The following is a 13,196-nucleotide window of genomic DNA, read 5'->3' on the forward strand; positions in this document are numbered from 1 at the left end:
TGTTTTTTGCAATGTTCTATTTGACGAATACAAATCTCTTACGTATAATTCTGCAAAAGTAGTACGTTTGTACTTTCTTCTATCGAATATTTCTCGTATAAGCACAGAATCATAGAACTGTTATGTCTACGATTTCTCGATAATCAGATGCCGACGTCGAATGAGTATTACGGAAGTACTAAGAAAGTAGGCTTGACATTTATTCGAGAGATACAAAAAGTGTAAGTATATATATATCTGATATAAGTAAAACATAATTATGAAGATACGAAGATAAAAAGTAATCAGTCTTTGCTTATGCCGCTGCTTGTGTATGTATGATTATAAAAGTACGATTTGTGTGATGAATTATCGATATAATTATTTTTCGGCGTAAAATATGAAATAATTTTCACAAACGGAGAGTAAATCACTATAATGCAAATATTTATTACAAAAGCGATGTATATGCAAATGAGTTTATCACAGCAACTCATTTAATGATTGGATTTCGGAGCAGGATGACTTGGGGTGAAAACCTCGTAGTCGATTACCGAAAAATGATAATCTCCCATAAGTAACTGATTAGATGCGTGATCTCCATCGTAACTATGTGGGAGATTGCTGTAGCTTTCCTTGTTGACATTGCAGTTGCTTGCTATAAGTAAATCAGCCCCGGCACCAAATATCGGCCCTATGCTGTAAAATAGATTACATTAAATCAAATTAACCTTGAGAACTCTATAGCGATGATCTTCTGAAAAATCACGATGGTTCGGTTCTTACTCCGGATGATAGCAGATAGCAAATGATTTCTTCACGATGTCGAACTTTGTCGGCGGTACATCTTGATTATTTGTCAACGTGAAAAGAAAACTCTTTTCCGAAGCGATGTACTGCGCCTTCGAGTTAGTTTTACCCCATGGAACATCGCTGAATCCTCCGCATATCTCACCACGTACTCCCTGAGACATAATAGAACGCACTTTGTAACTAGTACAAGAAAATCTGGATGGAAATTTTGTACTTACCAGCACTATCACATACGTCGGACAAACGTTATCACAGTGTCGATGAAAAGACGCTGCTGAATAGCCATGAGTAGATGCTCTGAAAGCAATGCATGTTATTAATGAGAGAAATGTTGTACTATTTTTTTTGTAGAACATCTATCAATTGCTTATATAAATTGAAGGAGCAAAATTTCTTTTCAATCTATTTTCCAAAATTGCCTTCTGTTCTCCAAAACTTCAACATCTTCCCTGACCCATGCAATTATCTGATTTTAATATCGTATGTAGTTTATTAAAGAGCAGAGTGAAAAATAAATTTTCTCCTCCAATAATTAATTAGAAGATGCTCTGTATTATTATACTGTCTGCATATAATGGAATATATTTTATTTTACAAGTTCCACATACTTCGTCACAAGCGTCAACATCTTCTGTACAATTTCTACAATTATGTAATCAATGTTCAAAATTGATGCAAGCTATATACAGAGCACTGAAAAGAAAATTATCAACGCGTACTGAAATATTCAAGAGATAGAAATAAATTTACAATATTATTACCGGTCATGTTATCTGATATTGTTACTTTTAAAACATTTTCTACTTAATATATTCTTAAAACCTACCGATAAACTAATCGCCAGCCCTGTTTCGACACGCCGTACCACTGATTCAAAACCCGCTGGAAACCGACCTTGTCTCTGGAGAGAATCTGCGAGCCCGGGAAGAGAAACGGGCTCACTCGTGGTTGCAGTCGTTTGTCAGAGCAAACCTCCGAGTACTTGTTCGGCAGAGCTGCATACCTATACCTAAAGCGAAACGTCGAGATCGAAGGCGATACCGCCAAACGGTGAGTGCCGCCCCGTTAGATCGTACCTTAGAAATTTCGAGCCGCTCGATCGATCGGGATTGAAAAATTCGTACCTCTCCAACGACATCTCTATCGGCACCGCACCGGTTGGCTCTACCTCCTCCGCGAACACCTGGCTGTCAATCAACAGCAATCGTACGTGATTTATTACACCAGACAGGTGCTGGCACACTCTCATGCGCTCTTCTTCAGTCCAGTGCTGCGTGGGCTGCGTAACTCCTGCCTAAAAGTGTTTAATAAAATTAATTCACAGTCGAGAAAGTTTGCCTAACTTCTAATAAATAAATTCGGAGCACTTCAAAAAAGATAAAATAGAACTTTAAAAAAAGCGAACCTGATATTTGGCCCAATTTAGAACCGCTCGCCATACATCTTCTTCTTCCAAACCGAGATAATCTGACGATATCAATTTTACTAAAGCATCCTTTGGAAGATTGCAAAACGCCGTTGTCTTCACTGTATCCATGGCATTCTCACCGATAAAAGCGAAACATTTCTCGATAAAAGATGAGCAAGCAGCTTTCCCGCCTGAAACACAAGAATAAGAATAGAAAAAAAAAGTAACAAAGAATAATTTTATAATTTAAAGCTTCTCCCACTAAATATATTACTTAAAATTAAATAAAAGTTGACTGATTAAATTTGATTGATCCGTCTCTTAAAAATAAAATCACTAAAATAGTATCGAAATAATAAAATTACTAAAAAAATATTAAACTTTATTTAATTTTATTGCCTTTATTTATAATTACAGTATTCATAATTATAGTAGTATAAATATCGAAATGAATTTATAATTTTTGGGATAAATTAAATAAAAACTAATTTTCGGAATTGATGTAAATAAATCTCAATGGTTAACGAAATTTTTCATTAAAAATTTTTTCAAGAATTTAATGATATCTTTCTCACACATAATATACAATTCAAAAAATTATTCCTATTAAGAGTGAATAAATGATATAAGTATTATTCTCATTTTTTATATACTGTCTTGTAAAACACATTTTATGATAGTTTTTATTAAATTACATTATTTGATAAGCATACGTTTAAATATTACTTTTATAGATATATGTCATTACATTATCTCTCTGTACTTTTCTATATAAATCATTTTTTAAGATCAATATTTATAAATGTTATAGGTAAAAATAAAGAAAATGCTTTAGAATACGAAACTATTTTAATAATTGTTAATATACATTTTAGTCATCTTGGTTATCTTTTCATATAATACACGTTCAGAGTAAGTCACAAAAATTCTACTTTATGATGAACATATTGACATTTATATTCTTAAACAGCACACAATATTACATACAATTAAAACTAAATATCTGTATGCATAAGATAAATTAGATAGTGTGCATTCACATAAAACACCGAATGATCCTTTTCTCACAATGGGATTTAATCATATCTCGCATTCGTTAAGACTCAAGACACACATAATCAAAACTTGTGTCTACTAATATTCAGGTAACAAATACAAATTCTCCATTGATATATTCATCTATCACGCGATACATTTCTTTTCGCACGCCTAAAGAGTTATCGCAATATTAATAATCTCCCTGAGAGTTTCTCTCGTATAGTCCAAGAAGAGATCCCGAATTCGGAGCCGGCCTTACCCGGCGCCCGCCAAAAATCGACGCCGGGTCGAGGTTATGTTCTTCCTTAGTTCGCAGTGGGATTGGTGTTTTGTATCAGAGTGATATTGTCGCCTTTCAGCATAATACGACCCAGCGGCTTCCTGTTTTTCGTCTTCTGATGATATTCTTCGGCATCGTCCAATACCAGGTTCATGTACTCGTCGAAGCCGACAATGTGTCCCTCGATCCGCAGGTTAACGTTCTCGAACAACCAGACTTGCACGCGAGAGCGATTTTGCAAATAGCGAAATATCAAATTGATGGGCTGCACCATCACCTTTTGAACTTTTTGTGGCCCTTTGTACGACATTTTTGCGTCGGTATTTAAAAACTGGGTGACAAACAGCAAGCAATATACTCTGTAAGAGTACTCCGAAATGCTTCGTAAACGTGTAACGCCGATAGTCGTCAGTCGGAGATTAAAGAATGTGGCGATTATGGCCGATGGCGTCGTTCGTTGGCCAGGTTGGCCTCGTCAAGTTTGCCAATAATACCAACGTAACAATGATGCCAACGTAAGAATGATACCAACGTAACAGTGCTGCACGACTCTAGTCACTTTCGATTTCACAAAAATTTCACTACGATATATCAAAAAATTTCATTTTTCGAACAAATAATTATGATTAACGAAATAATTACTTTGACTGTTTCTGGCATCTACAAAAATATATTATTTCGACGCTAAATAAGTATTGCGAGCTATTTTGAATTTTAATACATCGAGAATTACAAATTATCATGTAACGGTGATGCATCTGTAATTATATAGTATTTATTTACGAAATATTAATTAAAATTCTGACAACATCAAAAATAAATTAATTTAAACGAAATTATTAATTACAGATCTTGTTGATATCTGTGATATCTTCTATTATCTACCGTCATCTCGGCGTCTCTAAAATAGCATTATTTAAGCATCAGTGATTTGTGTTCTCGTAAGATAGCGCCACGTAATACCAAAATGATTCATGTGTAACCCCGGATCTACAATAGATTTTTAAGCCTAAAGGGCTTCACACATGAAATGCATAACAGAGCATAAGCATAACATAAGACTGCTGGACCAATGAGCATCTAGCATAATGTCGCTATATTGATTTACATAAGATGCTCATTGGTTTAGCGGCCATATGCTGGATTCACACTGCATCCGATTTGCGTCGTACGATGCTCTGCAACCAATCGGAAAACAGGATTCCGATGGATTTTGCTTGGTACATCGGAATCCTGTTTTTTGATTGGCTGCAGAGCGTCGTACGACGCAAATCGGATGCAGTGTAAATCCAGCATTATGCTCAGTTATGCTTTTCATGTGTGAAGCCTTTAAGAGCCATTCCACACAACTTGCATAACCATATGCATAAAGAAAATTATCGAATCACATTTTTGTCATAAAGACAAACATAAAATATGATTGGATGATTTTTTTATGCATATGTTTATGCGGCTATGCAAATTTGTGTGGAATGGTCCTTAAGGCTGCAGCACACACTTTTGCATAACGCATAAGCGAATCAACTAATCAGAATCTTTCCTTTCCTCCCATTCCATGGAAAAGAAGAATTTTAATTGGTTGATTCCTTTATGCACTATGCATTATGCGTTAAGGTACAATTTCATGCAGCGCAGCTTTGCTGGCGAAGGGGTGATCCCGATTGATCACGGCTCGATTGGACACCACCAATCACAGCGACTAGATGCCTAGGAGCTTTGTAGTCTCAAGCGCTGTGAGTGGCTCGTGTCCAATTGAGCCATGTCCAACTGGGTGCCACCCGCTAGCGAAGACCCCCCACTCCGTCGATTCATGCGAAAATGCGTAGCTAGCCAAGCTTAGCTCAAAGTTCAATACTGTCCAACTATGAGCGAAGCAACGCTGACTCTGGCTGTGGCTCACTTAGGTCCGTTTCCACCAACGCAGATCATCTTTAATCTCGGTTCAACTTACTCTTTGTCTTTTTTTAGTTCTAAAGATTAGAAAAAGACGAAGAGTAAGTTGAACCGAGATTAAAGTTAATCTATATTGGTGGAAATGGGCATTAATTGGCCAAATATTTCGAAGCATTTTTTGATTGGTCAATTTTTGGAATTGTTTGTTCAACGCTTCTTTATTCACGACATAGCAGGAGTAACTTCGCCAGCGAAACTTCGCTCCATGAAAAGGTAAGAGGGCTTAGCGAAGCATTGAACGCTGGCTTCGTTGTCGGCGGAGTGGGGGATCTTCGCCAGCAAAGCTTCGCTGCATGAAATTGTATCTTTATGCAAGAGTGTGTGCTGCGGTCATTAAAGCTGCAGCACACACTTTTGCATAAGGCGTCGTCTACAATACACGGAGTAAGAAGTAAGAGTAAGAAATTGACCAATAGAATCAACTAATCAGAAGGTTTGTTCGCGTCGCATGCTCCATGTTCCAACATACTCCTACCATAGCTCCTACTCACTCTATCAAGCGCGTTGGAGTGAGTAGGAAAATCAACTAATCAGAAGGTTTGTTGGCGTCGCATGCTCCATGTTCCAACATACTCCTACCATATCTCCTACTCACTCTATCAAGCGCGTTGGAGTGAGTAGGAGCTACGGTAGGAGCATATTGGAACATATTGGAGCATGCGACGCGAACAAACCCAGAATCTTTCCTTTCCTGCCATTCTATAAAAAAGAAGAATTTTAATTGGTTGAGTCCTTTATGCATTATGCATTACCCCGGATCTACAATAAAGTTTTATGCTGGATTCACACTGCATCCGATGTGCGTCGTACGACGCTCTGCAACCAATCGGAAAACAGGACACCGAAGGATTTTACTTCGTATCATCGGAATCCTGTTTTCCGATTGGTTGCAGAGCATCGTACGACGCAAATCGGATGGAGTGTGAATCCAACATTAAGTCTTAAGCCATAAGAAATGGACGAATCATAATCGATTATTCACCTGGAATTCGACTGTAGTTGGTCAATTTCTTACGGCTTAAGGCTTAAAACACCTTTTGTAGATCCAGACTAACACAAACATACAGGAATACACAAAGTGGATTCAATTGGAACAGAATGTGTACGCTGTGCACGGTTGTACGGAAAGTCCGTGCGGATTTTTAAGCAAAATTCAAACGAAAAATTTTTATTGTTAAAAGTAATTTTATTCTGTAATATATGCACCATTATTTTGCACAATACTTTTCCATCTTTTGAGTAATTTCATAATTCCCCTTTCGTAGAAGTCCTGGGGTTTTTCGGCGAAGAAGTTGTCCAAGTAGTTTTTGAGGAGTTCCAAAGAAGCAAAGTTTAAACCATTAATTGAATTTTGTAGTGACCAAAATAAATGATAATCTGAGGGTGCAATGTCGGGGGAATATGGTGGATGAGGCAAAACATCCCAGCCAAACACCAATAATTTTTGTCGAGTCTGTAAACTTGTATGAGGTCTGGCGTTGTCATGATGAAAAACGACGCCTTTCCTATTGATCAATTCCGGACACTTTTTGGCGATTTCCACCTTCAATTTATCCAACTGTGAACAATACTTGTTCGAATGATGGTTTCGTTGTTCGGTAGTAGCTCATAGTACACTATCCCCTTCCAATTCCACCAAATGCAGAGCATTACCTTCTTTGGATGTAAGCCTGCCATCGAAGCGGTCGATGGCGGTTGACCTCGCTTGCTCCATGACCTTTTACGCTCGACATTATTATAAATTATCCACTTTTCGTTGCCTGTTATGATACGCTTCAAAAATGGATCGTATTTGTTGCGTTTGTATAGCAAATCGCTGATGGAAATGCGATCAATACGATTTTTTTCAGTTAAGTCGTGTGGCACCCAAACATCAAGCTTTTTTGTAATCTGGAGCTTATTTATATGTTCGGAAACAGCTGATTTGCCAATGTTTAACCTTGCTGCGATTTCCCGAACTGTGATTTGCCGATCGGAATCGATTAAAGCTGTAATTTGGTCGACATCGGTGGTGACTGGCCGGCCAGAGCGAGGAGCATCTTCAATATTCATTTCTCCTGAACGGAATTTAACAAACCACTTCTGGCACATGCGATCACTTACGGCATCTTCCTCGTATACGGCACATATTTTTTTCGAGTTTGTATCGCGTTCTTGCTTTTGCGGAAATAAAAAAGCATTATGCATCGAAAAAACACATTATTTCCTTCCATCTTTAAGCTGATTTCAAATAAACAGTTTTTAATTTATTGGGGTAATTAATATCACTAATTGTGCGTTGAAATGTCACTAATCAAAACACGAAAGCATCTGACACATCGCATCGACATAAACATATGATATTCGCCTTCGAGCGACATCTGTTGAGAAATTCGCACGAACTTTCCGGATAACCCATTTCGAGATAGAGTTAGATTAAATGTAGCTTTTTCCGCCTATATTAAACAAAAAAAATAAAAATGCTGACCACTCAACGTCTTCCAACCTCATTTAGGCCGGAATCAGACTATGCATTGAAAATCGAGATTAAAGATTAAAGATTGAATTTCACCAACAAAGAGAAAGAAATTTTGATTTCTTTCGTTCTGATTGATCTTTCAATCTTTCAATCTTCAATCTTATGCATAGTCTGATTCGGGAGGATCCCGTTTGCCTACAGTTCTGATTGTACACACCACTCACATCAACTGGTGCCTAGTAATTTTTTACTGTTTTGCCAATGAGATTATTTTATTTTTAAATTGGCCAATCAGCGATACATGTGTGCAATATGCGATGTGTGCAATCGGAACCTTCCCGTCTGATTCCGGCCTTATAGCCGCTGCAGTTAGTAACATGTAGTTGTCACTAGAAAACACAAAGGCTGCGTTCAGGAATTACGCCTAGATAACTCTAGGATGCAATGATAAATCACATAGCGTTTTCGGCCCGGCCAGGTTTGCATCAACCTGGTTGGATTAATGGTTTTGTGCTCTCCTATTGGTAGAGCGGGTGACGTCAACCAATAGGAAAGATTAATCCAACCTAGGTTGGTGCAAACCCGATCGGGCTAAAAACGCTAACAAATTAACAAAAAAATTAATAAGTTTTTACAGACTCCTTTAATTAGAACAATTAATAAAATCATGAAATATGTAATACAGGCAATAGGAGTCAACGCTGGTTATCAATTAACACAATTTTTTTTAATACTAAAAATGTAAACCTTAACTTTGAACGTTTCCACTCATGGTTTGAGTCTTCATCAGCCATCTTTCACCCTAGCGCAACGACTGGAATATTGCATGACAAAATGATGTCTTCAACGTTTTTCATCTCAAAAATTTAACCGTTTACTGTTATGAGGTTAGGTTCACATACTTACAAAGTTAGAAAGCTGAGTGGCAATGAGAACTCAAACTCATACAGTCGACGCTTCTACACTGAACAACGAATCTCTCTTATGTAACATTTTGTAACTCGTTAATATGTTATAAATTATCGTCAAATTTTAAAAAATAACTGCGAGAACAATATGTGTCTTGTCATTTCAACAGTCGGTTAAATGATTGATCTAGGAAACATTTTTGTTATAATATACGTAATGTAACCTATAGCTTAGAGTTATCTGGGCGTAATTCCTGAACGCAGCCAAGCTTACAAAGCCCTCGACTGAGTACAGATGTGTAGTGTTGTGTCGACGATAACAGACAATTGGAACACAATTTGTGTCGCCGTGTGCACGAAAGTGTCTAAAGATATTGCAATTGGAAAGCACCCATGATCGCCTCACGGGGTGATCCCGATTGATCACGGCTCGATTGGACACCACCAATCACATCGACCGGTGCTTAGGAGCTTTGTAGTCTCAAGCGCTGTGAGTGGCTCGTGTCCAATTGAGCCGTGTCCAACTGGGTGCCACCCCAAGAGCTCACTGAGCGCTCAGTGAGCGGTTGTGCTTCTGGAGCCTTTATTCTTGAGCACATATGAATAATTTTCGCATATAAAAATGACAGTTTCTCGATTCTGATTGGTCAATTGTATACGGAATTGCTATTTTTGTATGCGATATTTGTTCAAGAATAGAGCCCCTGGATGTACAATCATAGAGCTTATGTGTGCCTTCCAACAAGCGACACAGTGCGACATAGTGATCATTTCATCTTTGTTTTACATTGGCAAACAACAAGGATATAATAATCCATTGTGTCATTTGTGTCGCTTGTTGGAAGGCATACTATATTACTAGAGAGGGAATGGTCTATCCAAGCAAAGCAATGAATGGAAAGTGTGAGCAAGACCGAGAGACAGAAGATGTATATTTCTGTCCTGCTCAGTAACTTTTCTTCTTTCTGCGCATATGTCAAAAGAGGATAAAAGAGGCCTTCTTCTTCTTTTGGTTTCCCCTTGATCGGTTTTCCGATTCAAATTTAGAGTCATAGTACCATGCAGAAATAACGAATCTTATGATACAATGAATAACCTCCTCGGGGAGCAGAGGTCTCAAATCGAATGATCAATAACTCTTCTTTGAGGTTAAGTTGGAGATCTTATAAAAAGAGGTCTAAAACATGATGTAAAAAGACAGGTGAACCATTGCGCATATGATGTCACGTGTCGTGACGTAACGATCGAGCCAATAAGAAATGCCCAGAAGTGCAGAACGAAGTGGAGCAAATGTATAGTAGGGGTCCTATTCCTGAACAAATTTAATATTGCATACGAAAATAGCAATTCCGTATACAATTGATCAATCACAATCGAGAAACTCGTCATTTTCGTATGCGAAAATTATTCATGTGCTCAGAAACAGGGCCCCAGTGCAGCCATATTGAATTCTGACATCCTGGGCGATTTCTGATTGGCTCTTTAGACGACTGCGCATCCAAGGGAATAGTTCACCTGTCTTTTTACATCATGGCCTAAAATAAATCTTCTGTTTCTCAGGGTCTGCGCACAAAGATGATCGCAACTGAGTCGTAATCGTAAGTCGTTGTCGTAGGTCAACGCACAAGAATTTTACGTATGTCGGTTACGTATATCCTATTGCGTCAGTTGACGCAAACAACTGGCGCAATAGGATATACGTAAACGACATACGTAAAATCCTTGTGCGTTGACCTACGACAACGACTTACGACTACGACTCAGTTGCGACCATCTTTGTGCGCGGACCCTCAGTCTTGCTCACAGCTCGAAGTCCGTATTCCTCCTCTAGTAGTATAAGCTCTATGAGAAGCCAATAAATCTAATTTATCATCTATCTATCATATTTCTCCTGCTCTCGATATAAAAAATAAAACTCCTAATTTTGAACCATAGATAAACTACGTATACACGGACGTCCTTAATCCTCAATCGGGTTTAATAACATCCGTAGTTAGAAACCAATCACATTCGTTCCATTCTTCAAAGGAACAGTTATGATTGGCCAGTTAAGAGTGTCCGTAGTCATAGTTTGAAAGATTTGCAAACGATCTAACTGATATAATTCTACAGCTTATTCGCGTTACAATTGTACAAAATACACATTTCCGCTTTTTTGTCTCTTTTGGTGGTGTATGGTAATTCTTATGTATCTATGTACGGAATCCATAGACGTTGCTCAAGACTCGAGATGGGCTTAAGCTAGTGCTTGAACCAATCCGAGAGCCGTATTAGCATCTTAAAGACATTGCTTGAGATTAAGACCGAACTATGGATTCCGGCCTGTTTATTTAAATCTTTATAAAGAAAGTTTAGATAAAACATCGTTGTCATTGTAATTTACGAGAGAAAAGGAAGTGTCTTCTCATTCATTTTATAACTAATCTGAATTGTTTGTATTTCAGAATTGAATGTCCAACTTCACGCCGCCCACTCGGCCGCCATGACAGTTTAGTTGACATGTTCGGAGCAGTTCGGAGTCGGAGACGGAGTGCGAACGTTCCGCAATTAATCGCGAATTTATTACGTTAAGAGTGGAATAATAAACACAAATTTTCGTTGGAAGTACTGACTAAAACGGCGGACAATCGCCGGAGCATGTCAGTTATTGTGGATCTCCGCAATCAACACCATTTCGCCAGTTATATATATTCAGCAGTATATTGTATCGCGATTTGAAACCGTCCCGGTGAATATAGATTCCGATGCGATTGATACATGAAGATAATTCTTCCTTTGAAAAAAAGTCGAATAAAGCTAAATTGATTGATCGAGATCTTTCTCTCTCTCGATCGAGAAAATGACACAAAAACGCTGACAAGGTAGTATAAAGAATTGATACGCTTTATAGTTTATATATTAGATTTATAGTTTATATATTAGATGTTAACTATTATATAAAAAATTAATTAAAGCATTATTTAATTAAATAAACAATAGATTTTCTATATAATATCATTTTTCACACATACGCATAATTTAATTAGAACATTTAGTCTATATTATGTTGTAATGAACAATGAAGGCAATTCTTCTGCCTTGTTTACTATTAATTATTCTACACATTAGAAGTGTTTAGATTAATAGCGTAATTTATAATATTGTGGTTGTATTAAATGAAGTAATAATATTATATTCTCTATGAGATATATGTGCATGAGATAATTAAAATACGCGGTACAGTAAAGCTTAATGCACAATTGGAGATAGGAACAGAAAATAACAGATTTCAGAAACGGAGAAACTGTATATTCTGATATACACAATTCTGACAGGTTAAAATCTATTATTACCTGTTCCTTTTCAATCCTCATCCTATTGATTTTCAATTATGTCGCAGGCTTAATTGGCAGTAATTGTGATCGTTTTCTGCATTATTCGTTGTTTTGTAGATTAAAAAAGTTAATTGTGTTTATAAGTTAATTATAAAAATATTGTATTTTTTACATAATTATTTTCAAAGCTCTATTAAAATTCCGTTTTTTTAAATATTTAATAAATTTTATATGTGTAATAAATTCTTTTATTTCAAAGTATTTTTTGGATCGAAATACACAATATATATAATTACGATATAAATAATGATTTTCGAAGATTGCTAGTTAATATAATTGTTATAATTTTGTCTATACTTTAATTATCTTGATGCGTTTTGATTTTATGATATGTATATTTTGATTTTATACGAAATATGCATACTTTTATAAAATTTACATTTTGAATTATAGATAATATTTTTGAATTTCCACATTGACAATTTCATATTTGGTTCAATGAATATAATAACACATATGCAGTACACAGAAAATTTTTTTTTATTAAATTATATTTTGTGATTTTGTTTTAATTAATGATGTGCACTTTAAATTTATATTTTGTATGATTAGATTGGATGCTGCGGATCTATTATGCTGTCAAAAGAATATAATAAGCAGTGAAACATGACAGTCGGCAAGAGGGTATTTCTCATTATTGAGTGAGTAAAATTATGTATACTACATATTTTCTGCATATACATGCACTATCATAATGCAATTAGAAAATGAAAATTACGTGTGATACAAAGCATAGGTATTACTTTATCGTATGCAAAATATAAATATACAAATCTTTAGATAAATACCTGGAACTCGTTCTTGAGCCTCCAAAGCGGCAGTTAAAAGTGCACACGCGTTTCCGGGGCTTAAAGTAACAGACACGTGTTCCTCACAACTTCTCCAAAGTTCTTCTATACCAAGTTCTTGCGCTAGACCCAACATTTCGAAAATTCCACTATCTTGTAGTATTATCTGCAACCAGTTCAAAGCATATATATATATA

At 36.5% G+C, this 13,196-nt stretch overlaps 1 protein-coding gene across 1 annotated transcript; it reads right to left on the minus strand.

Annotated features, from left to right (window-relative positions):
• Window positions 1-200: 200 nt before the first annotated feature.
• Window positions 201-3,573, minus strand: LOC108760973 (uncharacterized). The gene is made up of 7 exons (XM_018507301.1): window positions 3,498-3,573; window positions 2,198-2,391; window positions 1,869-2,086; window positions 1,619-1,801; window positions 1,011-1,089; window positions 766-944; window positions 201-678 (listed from the first exon to the last, which is right to left on the minus strand). The coding sequence occupies exons 2-7, from the start codon at window positions 2,327-2,329 to the stop codon at window positions 477-479; spliced, it is 993 nt and encodes a 330-aa protein (XP_018362803.1). The 5' UTR covers window positions 2,330-2,391; window positions 3,498-3,573; the 3' UTR covers window positions 201-476.
• Window positions 3,574-13,196: the final 9,623 nt, after the last annotated feature.

Source organism: Trachymyrmex cornetzi, unplaced genomic scaffold (assembly GCF_001594075.2).
Source record: "Trachymyrmex cornetzi isolate Tcor2-1 unplaced genomic scaffold, Tcor1.1 scaffold230, whole genome shotgun sequence".
NCBI classification, from domain to species: domain Eukaryota; kingdom Metazoa; phylum Arthropoda; class Insecta; order Hymenoptera; family Formicidae; genus Trachymyrmex; species Trachymyrmex cornetzi.

Bases quoted from the DNA above. Each gene is read 5' to 3' on its own strand.
- LOC108760973 (XM_018507301.1), bottom strand. From the start codon at position 2,329: ATGGATACAGTGAAGACAACGGCGTTTTGCAATCTTCCAAAGGATGCT. The intron at 2,087-2,197 runs GTTCGCTTTTTT...AAACACTTTTAG, and splicing joins TAAATTGGGCCAAATATCAG to GCAGGAGTTACGCAGCCCAC. The intron at 1,802-1,868 runs GTACGATCTAAC...GTTTCGCTTTAG, and splicing joins AGCGGCTCGAAATTTCTAAG to GTATAGGTATGCAGCTCTGC.